At 39.8% G+C, this 15806-nt stretch overlaps 1 protein-coding gene across 2 annotated transcripts; it reads right to left on the bottom strand.

The window, feature by feature from the left end:
• Window positions 1–2015: 2015 nt before the first annotated feature.
• LOC112323147 (apolipoprotein R) lies at window positions 2016–12976 on the bottom strand. 2 transcript variants are annotated; one of them, XM_045184495.2, is made up of 5 exons: window positions 12806–12976; window positions 7059–7247; window positions 4157–4327; window positions 2973–3148; window positions 2016–2439 (listed from the first exon to the last, which is right to left on the bottom strand). In XM_045184495.2, exons 1-5 carry the CDS (start codon window positions 12888–12890, stop codon window positions 2266–2268), a joined length of 795 nt encoding a protein of 264 aa, XP_045040430.2. In that variant the 5' UTR covers window positions 12891–12976; the 3' UTR covers window positions 2016–2265. The 2 variants fall into 2 exon arrangements, with proteins under 2 accessions (XP_045040430.2, XP_053771503.1); XM_053915528.1 differs by lacking the exon at window positions 7059–7247.
• Window positions 12977–15806: the final 2830 nt, after the last annotated feature.

The following is a 15806-nucleotide window of genomic DNA, read 5'->3' as shown; positions in this document are numbered from 1 at the left end:
TGATTGGACCCAGGCTGATACTTGTACATCAGGTATTTTGATGTACATTAAAAATAGATATAATTTAAAACTTGTAATAATCAAGCTTCTTTGTGCTATAGGACTAAATGACATCTACAGTTTCTAAGAAAAATACTTTTTAGCAATAAATTTTAAATTACATTAGTCCATTCAGAGTATATATATTTTGAATAAAGGAGAATTTGTTATATTTTTAAATCTTCAAATAGGCTTATTATCAGTATCAGTTGATTATTTGCCTAAAATTAGTGAAAACATAGGATAACAAACTGTGACTCCTGGAGTCAGAGGAATTTTAGAAAGTAATATGTGCCCATTTTAGCTCCCATAAATACAAAATATCGGTATAGTTTACCAATTCCATTCTACATGTGGGCAGAATTGAACCTAAAATTACTATTATTTTTTCTGTAGCCAGAGACTATTTGGCATCAGAGATTTTGTAGCATTTGTAGACTGAACTAAACTCTAGCACCAAATAAACATTTCATATAACTTTATACATTTTTACTCATGGTACAATTATTCGGCACCACTGTGGACAAACCTCTGAGGGAAATATCAGTCATATTGGAAGGTAAAACATTTCACTTAAATCAAGGAGATGAACACAAATACCTTCTAGGGATAGGAGGGATTATTTCACAAAAGAATTAAAGTTCTCTGTGATCATAGTGCAAAAGTAGTGTGGTGGTAGAAAAGGGCAAAGGGGTGCGTGTAGAAAACAGAATCAAAGAGAATATAGAAGCAGTAATCTCCTCATTGGATGGTAGAAATTCAAGTTGTAAAAGCAAGCAGAAGACCAGGGGAGCTTTCTCTAGAAAAACTGGATAGCATCCGAGAAGACACTAACACTAATATTTAAAGAATCCCCATCCTGAAAGAAAGAGGACACCTGAAAATCCAGTGACTCAAACCAGGACAACAGAGTTGTGTTCCACATGCTCTCAGGAGGCAGCTAGCATGACTGAGCTTCTGGGAGCAACAGCAGTGACCTCCTCGGTAACGCTCCCTCTTTAGGCTGTCCTCCCTTCCTTGTCTTACTGACGCACGCAGGCACAGAGCTCTATGGAACCACTTCCCAAGGAAATTAGTTACCCACAAATCCTGCCTCAGCGAAACCCAAAAGAAACATCAATCAAAAGGAACTCCTAGGAGCAGGAGCTGGTAATGGCTTCTGAGATTGTGAATAGAAACCTTCCATTTTAAGCAGGTTTCTCTAACAGTTCAAGCCCCTCTGTGATACCTGCCATTCAGTGAAACACTGCTATACACCATAGCCTCACAGCAGTATATGCAGAGTAATTAAACAAAAGAAGCTAATATTCCCCATAGAGTTCTGTGTATAAAAGAGAGATGAGACAACCAAGGAATCTGAGATATGAATGAGAGAGAGAGAGAGGTTTCAGGAGAAGCAAAGTTGGAGGAAGTGGTGAGTGGAAGGAAAAAAGACTCCAAAATAACCCAAGATATAAAGGTGATTGGTATGGGGTTTCTCCTCACGTGTGAGATAGGAACTCAAGGCTTTTCACATTCCTATTAAAGAAAATGAAGGCATCAGATGAAAGGCTTGGAAATGCACAGGTGGCTGCCATGTGGGTTTCACATTCATCAGTCTTTCAGGGTTTGTTCTCTGGGGATGAAATGAGTGGGTCAGGCATCACCATAAATGTCCTTTGTGTAAGGGAAAAGTCGAGAGGTAGCCATAGTGAGCCCCAGACCAAGCGCATGGGGTTTAGAAAATGGAATAACTCCCTTCAAATAGGAGAGAATGGACAAGGCTTTGGGGTGTGTTGACACTTAATATAAATACTGAGGGCCTGAGTGATTTGCACATGTGGGACTGTGGAGTAAAGGCCATTCAGGGAAATGTAACTGATGTGAAGCCAAGCTCATATTCCAGATCCATGCAATAAAATAAATGTATTAACTTTATGTAATGGGTTTGTTTATGGACCTTATTTCACGAAATCCTAATGATCACAAAGACAAAATTGTGTTTGATAGCTGAATTTTAATGGAAAAATGTGCAATTAGTGTCCAAAAAAGGCAAAAATATGAGCCACAAGATAATCAATGATTCTGTAATCTCAAAGCACTAGCAAAAACATCAGCAAATTAGCCTTTCTAGATATTCATTACAATGAATGTTGGTGCCAGCGGGACAGTAGAGTTGCTGGACTACAGCGATCCAGATTGAACTGAACGCAGCAGGGCACTTTTTCCTCCCTCTTCCAGGAAAAATCACGGTGACGACTCCAGAGTGGATTTCCTCATCTTCTCTCTCTGTAGTTCCAGGGTTTCAATCTCTAAGGACAATTTATACATTTCCAGGGCCATTCTCACATCCTCCAGTCTTGGGAGACACTGCATGAGTTTTCTGCCTGCTAGAACTTGCTCACAGCCTGGAGGGACCTCCTAAAAGAGAAGGAGCTGGTGAGTGTGGTTGAGATGATTCTCCCCTGATCATGTCAACGGCAGGACTACAGGATCAGGTCCCAGACGAATCCCGGGATTGAGGGGGGGGGGGGCAGGAAACCAGAACGCACCTCGGCCCCACCATAGTCTCCCCCTGAGCGATTTAGACCTGTTCTGAGACAGCTTCCCAGAAGGCCACTGTGGGACAGAGCTATTTTGGCCAACCGTCCCTAAACCGAACACAGTGTATTGTACAGTCTAGAAAAGGAAAGTTAGGAGTCAGTGCTCCCAGGCCTCTGACAACGTCCTCTCCATAAGGGGCTTGGCGTTTCCTGTTCTCAAGTGAGAGTAAAACAGCTTGCCACCCTAAATGCCCAGAGTGCTTCCAGGGAAAACAACAGAGCTCTTTTGAATGACTCAGGAACCAATCCCAGCAGGTCAGATCTCACCTTTGGTGGCTGGGACAGTGCTTTGAGGTGGCACTGTTTTTAGGGTTTGATAGCTCAGGAACTTCCTTGAATTGTTCCACTTACCCACTCACACTTGGGCACCTCTGGATACCAGGTATGGCTCTCTAAGCAGGTGATATTTTGGGGGCCAACCACGGTATAGCCAGAATCACACTGGATGGTGACACTTTCAGATTCAACAAATTGATCCTTATCCCCAAACACCTTTCCATGCTCTACCTCTGGGTTTGGACACAGAGCTACAATGAAAGCACAGTTAAGCAATCTGTAAATTTAAGAAAAAAGACATGATAACAGACTAGGATATTAAAATGAACTACATGTAGGTGCTTCTAATTATTTTATATTTTCCTGTTTTGATAGCAATGATATTAGTTCCCATTTTCATTGAGGATTGGCTCATATCAGTCATCCGGGCTAAGCATTTTATGTGATTTTTTTTCATTTAAGTCTCACTCTTCTCTATGAAGTGAGCACTGTTATTATTGCCATTTATCCAAGAGAAAATGAGATACAGAGGGGTTAAGAAACTTGTCATAACATCTTTAAATAACATGAGAGGGTATTAAAAAGTCACATGACCCCAGATTCTCAGCTGCCAATGCAACTATTCCTCATACTGCGATCCACACAAGACACTAGGGATGAAATCTTCCTTCTTTCCTATCATTCTCCTGTGTGCAATGGCAACAATGGTGGCAAATGATTCCTGGAGTTGTTGATGGCAAAGTGATATTAAACCTGTACATGTAAAAATTGGTCCTGATCTTAACTTTTCCTGCCCTACAACAGGTTGGCAAACTGGGAGTCCCCCACCACATGCCTCCATCATGGGCAGGTGGTGCCCTGTGTGAGGCCCAGATGGAAATACCCGCCACTTCCCGGTATTAGGAATTATCCTATGAGAATCTGCATTCATGCCAGAGCAAGTTTCCATGGAGATTTTGCTACAGGCCACAGCTACACCCCCAGAATTTGCAGCCTGTAGACTACTTCCAGAAATATGCAAGCAAGTGGGAATCGGGGCTGCCTCAAGGAGGCTGAAATTTGTAACTGGGAGAAAGAAATAAGAGAGATTCATATTCCTGCATGCCCCTCAAACTTTTTTGTTTTGGGTATCATCTAAATATAATAATTATTTAAAATAAATCAAATCGAATGCTTTTGTTTTGCCTCTGGCTAGAATGAAACTTTATTCTCAATCCCTCCAATACCATTCCACCCACCTAGCCATGGGCTGGAGTTACCTTTACATCGAGGGGCCGGAGCTGACCAGCGTGAATTACTGCAGGAGAGTGTGGCCTCTCCAACCAGAGTGTATCCTTCGTCACATTCATATGTAGCCTCCTTAGGTTGGAATATGTACGAAGACTTTTGTATATAGCGTCCGTGGGCAATAAGAGGAGGATAAGAGCAACCTTGGTGGTAAGACAAAAAAAAAAAAAAGAGAGAGAGAGAGAGCTTGAGCTCATAGAATATAAAACACAACACATCCCAGAGTCTGTGTTGTTTATAGGAGCCTTTGTCCTGTCCTGTCATCTTCTCTGCTCACAGGATCACTTAGCCAAAGCCAAGTGCCTGTGCTGCCTTCCTGCAAGCCTCAGAATGAAGAACTGCGGGAAGCCTTGAGTAGAATTTCAAGCACTTAGTGTTTGTTTCATTTAATTAACAAGTTCATCAACCTTTACACTGTTTAAGGACCATTTTGGCATGAAGGTTGGATTCAAAGGTTGGATTGAAGGTTTGGTATCAATACGGATACAAAGTCATATTGTATTGATACTACACTCCATGCATTTCAAGCTAATTGCAGAGATGTACATCTATGAGAAACTGCTTAGGGTGCTAAATATACGCACAATCTCTGACTCGTTGTCTCCAATCAAAACTGTTCATCCATCCCCACAAAGAAAATACTTACTACATTGTACAATATTTTAGAAAAGAGCTCATAGAATGATTTAAAATGATTACTTGCATATTTAAATAATAGACACAAAACATGTATAAAAGATCCATGGACAAAGATAATGGGGTGGCGGATTGAATGTGGGGAGGTTGGCCAGGCTGGAGGGAGTAATGGTGGAAAAATCGGGACAACTGTAATTGAGCAAGACTAAAAATATTTTAGTAAAATAAATAAATAATACTAGACACAACATGATGCACAGTACCTCTCTGAAAAGAAACACTGTCAGCATCCTCAGACACTGCATAAGAAATTTAAATAAAGAAGGTCATTAGGAATGTCAGATAAAATATTATACTGATGGACTCCAACAGTTGGAAGTTCTATCCTAAGATGCCTCCCAGAAGCACGGAAAACACAATGCTGCACAGCAAGTGAGTCTGAAATGCTGGACTTGCCATGGGGGAGGCAGAAGTAGGAATTAAGTAACCCAGGGAAGTGAGCATCCTGAAGTGGACATACTGTATAAGCTGGAAAACCAGATGATTCTGTTACATGGAAAGGCCTGAAGAATACAGGTACCAAGGACATAAGGAATTCCCCAAGACACTATTATCAAAGGCAAGAGCTGAAAATAGGAAGGCCCTTAAAGAATAAGTCTCACTGTTACTGACAGCAGTCAGAGAAGTGCTCATTTGCTTCAGAAGTTAAGTAAATGTAATCATCACAATGAGTGACCAGGTAGAGAGACGACCTAAGCAGCCAACAAAGATACTAACTACTCAATTTGTACCAGAATATCAATAGAAATTAAGGGTGTATAATCAGGAGACTGATGGCCTTTGGCCCAATAAAAAGTTACAATCCCTTGCTCAGTTTCTGGACCTGTGCCAGTTGTCAGGTCTGGAGATCACTGACTAAAGAAAAAAGACAGCTCCCAGAAGTAAAGATCCTACATCTCAGTAAGTACGCATAGTAATGAGTTCCCCAGGCTTTCAGGAGGACCTATGTCTTTTACATAGGTAACTGTGCATGGTGAAAGGTGCACAATAAACTGAGGATTACTGAACATAGAACTTGGGATGACATCGATACCTGTAACCATCATAGTCCCCCTATTAGACCACGTGGTGGTCATTTCCATTCTCTTTGAAAGTATAATTGGAATCAACAAAATTGGTCATTAGCACAACCCCCATATTGGGTCTTTGGCCTACAGGGTAAGAGCTATCATACTTCAGAACGCCAAGTAGAAGCCATACATATGACTGACAGACTTCCCCCTTAAGGCAAAGAAGGTAACTTTTTAAAAATATCATGTACCAAGGGGGAGAGAGGAAATTAGTGTCACTCATAAAGAACTACAGAGGCAAAAGTGGTCATTCCCATTATATCTCTTTTTATTTCCCTCATCTGTCTACTACTAAAATTAGGATTCTAGGCAATTACAGTAGACTACGGAAATTCAACATTTTAGTCCCCGTTGCGACAACTGTGCTAGATGTGGTATCTTTGCTAAAACAGATTAATATGTCTTCAGATAAATGAGGCCACTGATTTAGCAAAGGCATTCTTTTTCATCCCTATCAAAAAAGATCAGAAACAGTTTGAAAATACATGAAAGGGTTGAAATCATACATTTTCACTTTTAGCCCGACTTGCGCCTCTTATGATAGAGTCCAAAGCTTTCAGGAGCATCTGGACATCCACAGAATATCATATTGATCCAGTCCACCAATGGCATTGTGTCAATTCTACCTAATAAGCCTGAAGTAGGTGATATGATGATGCGCTGGAGCATAGAAGGCAAAGAAGGAAGGAAGGAAGGAAGGAAGGAAGGAAGGAAGGAAGGAAGGAAGGAAGGAAGGAAGGAAGGAAGGAAGGAACTTCAGAAAAGCAGGTTCAAATGGATTTTGGCAAGTCTTGTTTTTCAGGTTAAGACATATAGGAAGGGAAGAGAAGAGAAGAGAATAAATATCAAGAAACAAAATGTAATAATTTAAAAGGCTAACTGATCTACTACATGTGGTCTATTTTCACTGATTCAAGAAAATGGGAATAAACAATGTGGGGAAAAGGAGAAATCTGAACTGGAGGCAGTGCTTTTGAATATATTTATCTGTTCCAAGAATCATGCAGAGTATACGAATTCTTTTACCTAATTTGAAACCTTTCCTTAGTAATCTCCATTACTTTGTTATGAAGAAACTATAAAATAACATAATTCCATAAGCCCTCACTCTCATCACATGCTGGTGTTTCAGGACTCCAGGTGCCATCTGCTTGGCAGGAAGCTTCAATGTGATGTCTCCCATGACATGAATACCAAAGCAAGTCTCCATAGAAATAGTCACAGTTACTGGCCAAACTGTTCTTTCTCTGGTGAGTGATTCTGCCATTCTTCAGGTCTGGTACTGGGCAACATACCTCTGAAAAATAAAACATGAGACATAGTTAGTAAAATTATACTGAGGAGGCACCTGTGGCTAACAATCTCATTTCCACCTTCGCAAGAGCTCACCACAGAAGAGAGGCTGGGGAAGCACACTAGGGTATAAGAACCATTTTGAGTACTTGCTCCTTGTCCCTGATTCGCTGAAGCAGTCCAACCCAGTCATATTCCTCCAGCTAAATAATTTCATAGGCATCTCCAAAATGAGAAGTTGGATTAAGCCTTCCAACTTCTCATTTTCAGAAACGTTTCAAAAGCAATGGCAGCTTTTATCTTCTCTTGCCTTCATTAGGGCTGAAACCAAACAATGATAGTTTCAGAATTGTATATTTCTAGAAATAAAAATTTAAAAACATTTACCAACCTATGGTTGTTTGGAAGACCCCCTCCCAGCCTTTCTCATGGATTCTTTAAACTTTACTATCACTATCTTATAGCGACTTTTCTTCCATAGGCTGATCTATCTAACCAAATATGCCACCCACATTCTCATTATTATACCCTATATCCTACCTAGAATGACACTCTTTTTCTCTGCTAGCTATTCAAGTCCCATTTGCTCTGTGAATGCTTCCTCCTCTTAGCACCCCAGCGAATAGTCATTGCTTATTTCTCAGCTTCTATAGCAGTTAATAGGAAGAGATTATACATTCTACATAATTGTTTATTGAAATCTTACTATAATCTAGACGCCACATATACAAGGTCTTCCCAGAAGGTATCCAGCCATGTCACATGAAACATAGAGACACTCACTGAAGAAGATACAAGAAACATTGTATGTGGGACAATGACACCTCAGTCCCCTTCAAAGTAGGCACCTTAGGACCTCACAGAGTTCTCCCAATTGCCAACAGCTGTCCCATAGTATTTTCCTGAATCTCATCAATGGTCTGAAATCTCTTCTCTTTCAAAGGTGATTTTAATTTGGGGAAAGGCCAGAAGTTACAGGATGCCAAATCTGGGCTGTACAGAAGCTGACTCACCTGGATGGTTTGATGTTTTGCCAAAAAACTCTGCACAAGATGTGATGCATGTCATGATGAAACTGCCAACCACCAGTTGCCCATAGCTGCAGCCTTCTGAATCATCCAAATAGTTTCCCCGCAGGAATGTTTACGCTTAATGCAAAATTTGATACAGATTCTTCCCTCTACTTGCTCAGTCATTTTGAATGTGATGGCGACACAGTACACATGCTCGCTCAACAGCATCTACTGCCCCCACTGACTAGTACAGTGAAGTCATCATTTTTCACGCATGCGCATTCCAGCCCACTCTCCTTGGCTGCCAGGTTACGTAGATGTCTCAGAAACCATTCTTGTTATTTTAACAATGATTGGACTTATTCCAGAAAGACCTTGTACACTATCTATGTATATTATGACACTATGTACTCCATACTATGTGTACTATAGATACTATGTATGCATAATCTAGACATTTCATCTATTACTTCATTCAATCATTACAACACTCCTAAGAGATATATATTAGCATTTTCCCAACTATTTATAGCAGAAAAGACTCTTGGAGAGCTTAAGTTTCTTGGTCCAAGTGAGGCAGTTACTACGTATCAGAGACATAACTGAGACCTATCTTGCTCAAAAGTCCATGTTTTCTATGGCTTCACTTTACACTCTAGTAATTATTTAACAGCTGATTCATACTATCCACATGCACATTTTTCTCTTTGGAGTGCAGGCAACATGTCTCAAGTATCTTTGTGTCTTTGCTCTTGAAGTAAATCGAGGGTCCTAAAGTGATATATCCCCTGTGTACAAGTCTAAGGCTCACAAATGGAATTTTCTAAGCCTCAGATCAAACACATCATTAGAAAATACCTTCATATGAATTGACCCAACAAATATTTATGTAAATTGGTCCCTGTAAGTCTGTTCAGCAGACATTGAGGCACATTTTTGCGATACTGTAAGGAAAATAAGACATAACCATATGAAAAGCAAAACCACAGTATCAATCAGTTTATAACAATGTATCTAAAGACAAGAAATGCCAACAAGATGGATATAAACACAGAAAAAGAAAACCTAAGGAGAAAGATAAAATAACATTTCCTAGAGAGAACTGGAAGTATATTTTAAGATTTGAATAAAAATTTCTTTGGTGGATGAGATATAAGTAAGCATTTTGTCTTGGAGTGGCATTTTCAGCAGAGCCTTAAAGGCAGCAGAAAGTTGTTATTGAAGAATGAAAGAGAGGCCAGCTGAGAAACTAGAGTGAGACATTTGGGCATATCCTATACTCCACATGGTCCAAAGGTAAGGTGGGGTTTTCAGGAAATGGAAGAAGAGGGGATAAATACAAAGGAAACTGAAGGAATCAGGATAAGTCTCTGTGACTTGTTGGACATAATTTACATTCACTGCCTCGTAAAGAAAAAGGAGGCCTAGAAGGTCAAGGTAATGGTACTCAGGGATGATAATGAAAGTGCTTTGGAAGTATAATAGGTTTAGCCATGTCAATTTCCAAGAGAGGAGAATTACTCAGAATACGTGAGTTATTTTATCTAAGTTTAAAATTTCCTTTAAAATATCCATCATTATGATGTAAAAAAATCCAAAATAATATACTTTGTAACCCTCTTTGAAAAACAATTCTGAAGTCACTCTGTGATATTAAGAAAGTTTATAAGACTCAAAGAGCATGGAATCATCCTGGGGCCCTAGAAATTAATCTTGACAGAGGTAGACAGACAGGTGACACTGGGGACTCCATGTTCCCTCTGCCTGCCATGCAATTCTTGTATCATAAAAATTGGGAAAATGCTCAATATCACCTGCATAGGAAACACAGTCTCCATTGAAATAGACACAGCTATTGGTGAAATCTCTTCTTTTTTGAGTGATTTTGTCATTCTGTGAAAAATGTTCTACGTTAAGTGCTCTAATAGATGGTTTTAAGGGTATGTGTGTAAATATTTTTAAAATACTCTTAGAAATTCTTTCTTTTAAAGAATAAATTACATTAGTACATGAATAAGAAATGTTACTTTTGTTAGTGTATTTCTATTTATCAATTAAAGCAATTACTCATATCTTCATTTATAATCAGCACTACCCTTGAGGGACATAGAGGGACATTCGAGACCTGGCAAGCTCTTTCAGTGCTCATTTATTGGGGACCATCATTCCCTAATTTTCAATACAATATTTTACACTTATATAAATGTTTTAGTTTATACAGTACTTTGTAATTTTATTTTAAGAAATTCATTTATTTCTAATAATATAATTTTTTTTCTGGACTGCAAAAGTTTTCTATTCAATTGTGAATATGCAATAAGAAAATAACCCTAGAAAAGAATTAATTCTTTGATAATTTAGGAGTATTTTTTAAATGTAATACATTAATATAAAAATCAAAAAGAATAAAAGATAGAAGTTTTTTGTGGCTAGATCAGCTGCTCAAGGATTTGTAATATTTTGTTTTACAAGTATTGTAATTACAACCTATACCAGAAATACTAAAATTATTTACATATATTTCTTAATAAAATAATTCTTTGCACTCCCCAAAAATTGCACTGAATTATTTACATTTGCTTATATTTAACTAATTCTTAATAAGAAATTCTTTCCCATACCTGGGTTTAAACACACCCATCTTGACTTCTGGCCAAGATGGAGGTGTAGGTATATATACTGTGCCTCCTCGTACAACCAAAAGAAGAACAACAAATTTAAAAACAAAAGCAACCAAAACTGCCAGAAAATTGATGGGCAGCCAGGGCGGAGAGGACTCGCGGCAAGGTAGTGGCTGGCAGACCCAGTGAGGTAGCTGCTGGCAGAGTGGGTGGTCCCACATTTCTGTGTGGATAAACTGGGAGGAACAACTAGGGAGCAAGACAGACTGCACAACCTAGGTTTCTAGCAGAGGGAAATAAAGCCTCAAAACCTCTGGCTGTAAAAACTTTTGAGATTGGCAGAAATGGGAGAAACTTCCAGCCTCATAGGAAAGTTCACTGCAGAGACTCACAGGTTCCTAGAATGTACACAAGCCCACACACCCAGGAGTCAGCACCAGAAGGGCCCAATTTGCTTGTGGAAAGCAGAAGTGACTGAAAGCCAGTGAAGAGCCAGGCAAACAGCATTGTTCCCTTTCAAACCCCTCCTCAACGTAAAGTGCCACAATGCAAGGATTAGGTTGCCCCTCCCTGGCAACCTAAGGTTGGTACTCCTTAGAACAAAGCAGGCATGCTAATACAAAAAAAAGTGGCCCAAATAAAGAACAGCTCCAAAGCTCTAAAATAGAACTAAGGAATGAAGACATGGCCAACCTGTCAGATGCACAGTTTAAAACACTGGTAATCAGGATGCTCACAGAATTGGTTGAGTATGGTCTCAAAATAGAGGAAAAAGCAAAGGCTATGAAAAGTGATATAAAGGAAAATGTACAGGGAACCAACAGTGATGAGAAGGAAACCAGGACTCAAATCAACAGTTTGGAGCAGAATGAAGAAGGAAGCATTCTACCAGAACACAATGAAGAAACAAGAATTCAAAAAAATGAGGAGACACTTAGGAACCTACAGGACAACTTTAAATGTTCCTACATCTGAATCATAGGGGTGCCAGAAGGAGAAGAGGAAGAGCAAGAAATTGAAAACTTGCTGGAAAAAATAATGGAGAACTTCCCCAATCTCACAAAGGAAATAGACTTTTTGGAAGTCCAGGAAGCTCAGAGAGTCCCAAAGAGGCTGGACTCAAAGAAGCACACACCAAGGCACATCATAATTACATTACCCAAGATTAAAGAGAAGGAGAGGATCTTAAAAGCAGCAAGAGAAAAGGACACTGTTACCTACAAAGGAGTTCCCATAAGATTATCTGCTGACTTCTCAAAAGAAACCTTACAGGCAAGAAGGGGCTAGAAAGAAGTATTTGAACTCATGAAAGGCAAGGACCTACATCCAAGATGATTCTATCCAGCAAAACTGTCATTTAGAATGGAAGGGTGGATAAAGTGCTTCCCAGATAAGGTCAAGTTAAAGGAGTGCACCATCTTCAAGCCCTTTTTATATGAAATATTAAAGGGACTTATCTAAGAAAAAGAAGAAGATGAAAACTATGAACAGTAAAATGACAACAAATTCACAACTATCAACAATGAAACCTAAAATAAAAACAAAAATGAGCTAAGCAAACAACTAGAACAGGAAAAGAATCACAGAAATTGAGATCACATGGAGGGTTATCAGTGGGGGAAGGTGGGGGAAATGGGGGAAAAGTTGCAGGGAATAAGCAGCATAAATGCTAGGTATTCAATAGAGAGGGGGAGGTTAAGAATAATATAGGAAATGTAGAAGCCAAAAAACTTATGTGTCCAACTTGTGGACATGAACTAAAGGGGGTGGAGGATGTGGGTAGGAGAAGGTGTGCAGGGTGGATGGGAATATGGAAGGGGAAGTGGGACAACTGTAATAGCATAATCAATAAAATATATTTAAAAATAAAAGAAAAAATAAAGTAAAAAAAATAACACACCCAGGTTCCCTATCATGTCTGTACTCACCACACAGGACAGGTAGGCTTTGCAATAGAGACAGGACCCCAAGGAGGCACAGTGCTGGGAAAATTCTCTGCAACTCAGGAGACATGGTGAGGCGTCTGAGACGTGCAGCACTGAGGCTCAGTGTTCTCAGATGCTGTGATCCAGCTGCAGCAGGGGTTTTAAGTCACTAGGAAAATGATTCCTGACAAGGAACTAAATCTTGGCTATGCTACAGCTTTGAATCACTAAAGGGGAGGGGCAGAACTGAGTAGCTTCTGTAATGGATGGGACCTGACTGGGACAATCCAATAAAGCTCCAAGTCTTGCGGACAATGATACGACCTTCACATGAGTGCTCTCTGGGGTTATGAGTGGATTTACAATCAGAACCCCAAGAATTCTTATTGCTAAAGGGAACACTTGTTGGCCTGTTGTCTGCATCATTTATCTTTGAGTAATCAAGCAAAACTAGGAAAATCATTTGTGTTTGACTAATCAAGAAAAGCTAGGAAAACAATGTGAGTGGCAGTTCCTTCAGGGACCTGGGTGAGATCCTGAGGAATGTTCTCTGCCATCTTCCAGGGGTGTCAGGTCTTCATTTTGTAGTGTAAATTGCCAGCAGGAAGGAAGGATAAAAAAAGATCTAGAGTTCAATTTTCTTCCCAAGTATTAACAGCCTAATTGGAATAGAGAAAGTATGTTAATCTATAAATGGGAAACAACAATTATTTCCCCAATACTTAAGTTTTCTGGAGTATCTATGACACCAAATTAATCAACTTTGGCGTTATACTAGTTGAAGAGTAAAGGACATTTCTTAGAGTGGTGCTTCGAGCACAGATAAAGCACGCATGGAAAATCAAATGGTAGAAGAGTAAGTATTATAAACAGACAAAGGATCATAACAACTTCAAGAGATTCTCAATGGCACTGAATCAGAGTGAGGAACCTTCTAGCCCAGCATTATATCTCTGACACAAGCACTAAATGATAAGTAGTAAAAGGCATGTTTGTTAACCCCCAAGACTTGGTTTTTTATTAACTATCTGAATTAGAACTGTCCCACTAATAATTATCCCACTAAATAATTATTCATTATTTCTTTTAGTCTCTGCAAAAGGCACAAGTGAAGTTACCAACCTGGACTTCATGTTTTCCCCCTTGGACAAACTGTGGGTACCTGTTGCCTGAAGATACCTAGATATTCATCCATAGTGGATGGTAAACACTGAAAAATGTCTGAAAGTGACCCTCATCATCCTGCTGAACTGTGATGAATACACTTTCATGTTGGGAACTGCCCTGCCTGGTTTCAGAAGCTGTAACCCCCATGGCTAAGGCTGAGTCAGAGACCTTGGGACCATAAGCCACTAAGGAGACAAAGCTTATCTCCCTGGCAGGGGCGCCACCCCTGCCCACTTTACTTTACCTTGCTTGGCCCTGAGCCTGACCAGTTAGCCAATGACGGGTAAGATTCCTCAAGGGGGGGATGACCTAAGACAGGCATGGTCATGAAAAAGGCCCACAGGGAAGGACTCAGGGGACTATAGAAAAAGGGTGTGATGGACCCTTGCCCCTTGGCTTTGACATAGCCTGAGTCCTCACTCTGTCTGCAAGAAGTCTCCTAATCTCTTGGCCGCCTTATTTCTCCTGCTTGATTTAAGCCTGAAACAATGACAGAGGGCGTGCAGTCCTGTGCTGGAAAGGGCAGATTCCCCGGGGGCGATCAGGCCTAAGAAAGAATGCACAAAATCCTGTGAAACCTGCTTTGCTAATACCCTCAATTTAAATGATTAGGGTCCAAGCCTGAAATGAGTTTGTTTCCCAAAGTCTTATAGCCCTTTAGCTAACTGACCCTGACCCTCAGAATAAGCCCTCAGAGTTCTTTGTTTGTTATCTATTGTTTGATCCTTACTGCCTGACAATGATTGATGAGCTTGACCTGTATTCCTGTGCAAATTGAACCCAATCAAAGCCCATTGAGGAAAAGGCTCTTGGCCTTTCTCCTTTGAGAGATCAGCCACCTTTCCTCCCCAAGCAGATTCTGTCTTGGTAGACATATTCTTATCCGTGGCCCCCCCCCAGGGGGGGGCAGCCCTGAGGGCGGAGCTCCCCCACACTATCAGGCCTATAACAATCAAATTGCTGAGCTCTCAAAAAATAAAGAGGAACATTCCTCAGAAGAAAATAAATGGAATCCTCCGTAATATTGATGACAGAACAATTAAATTTCAACCTTACAACAAAAAAAAGGAAATAAATCCAACATGAAGTTGCTTCAATTTATAAAGGGGAACTAAAACAAAAGCTGAGTATATCAGATAAAAAGATAATTCAAATAATTTAACAGATTCTTCTCTAGAAAACAGCTTCTGCTTATTTATCATTTCCCACACTTTTACATAAATAATGGCATTTAATTTCTTAAAGCAAAAATCTAACATAGGTATCATAGCCATATTTTACAAAAGAGAAAACTGATTCGGAAAGACTGAGAATACTTCCCGGGAACTTACTCATCAGTAGCCATGTCGGATTCTGAACCCCAGTCTAATTCAAATCCCGAGCTCTTTCTACTATGCCAAACTAATTTTCACTTAATAGAATAAGACTACCAAGTTTTCTCGTGAAAGATCCTGAACTTTACATTGAGGAGACCAAGTGTGTAAACCATCTGCTTCTACTATGGTGGAAAAACCCCAACAGCCTGCTCTAGCAGGAGACAACATCCTTATATAATTTTCCGAGAATGAGCCCTATGGCTTAGCAACAAAACTCATTAACTCAGGCCTCAGTCTGCACCTACGTTTAAAGAAGGGTTTGAGGCTAGAGTGGGCTCTACTTTTTCACTTCATAAATTCAAAGTTTGTGCAATAATGGCAAAAAAGTGAAGAAAATAGTATTTATTATCTTAAATAAAGGGTAAGAAGGGCAGGAACAGGGTTAAAACCTTACAGCATCACATCCTATTGCAAGGATCACATCAACACCTAATGAACGAACAAAATACATGAATGGATGA

Source organism: Desmodus rotundus, chromosome 12, assembly GCF_022682495.2.
Source record: "Desmodus rotundus isolate HL8 chromosome 12, HLdesRot8A.1, whole genome shotgun sequence".
In the NCBI taxonomy this organism is placed as follows: domain Eukaryota; kingdom Metazoa; phylum Chordata; class Mammalia; order Chiroptera; family Phyllostomidae; genus Desmodus; species Desmodus rotundus.
The sequence above is the reverse complement of the archived record's forward strand: the minus strand, read 5'-3'. Positions and strand labels throughout refer to the sequence as shown.

Bases quoted from the DNA above. Each gene is read 5' to 3' on its own strand.
- LOC112323147 (XM_045184495.2), bottom strand. From the start codon at position 12,890: ATGTCTCCTGAGTTGCAGAGAATTTTCCCAGCACTGTGCCTCCTTGGG. The intron at 3,149-4,156 runs GTAACTCCAGCC...CTTTCATTGTAG, and splicing joins TCCGGCCCCTCGATGTAAAG to CTCTGTGTCCAAACCCAGAG. The intron at 2,440-2,972 runs GTAAGTGGAACA...CTTCTCTTTTAG, and splicing joins AGGTGCCCAAGTGTGAGTGG to GAGGTCCCTCCAGGCTGTGA.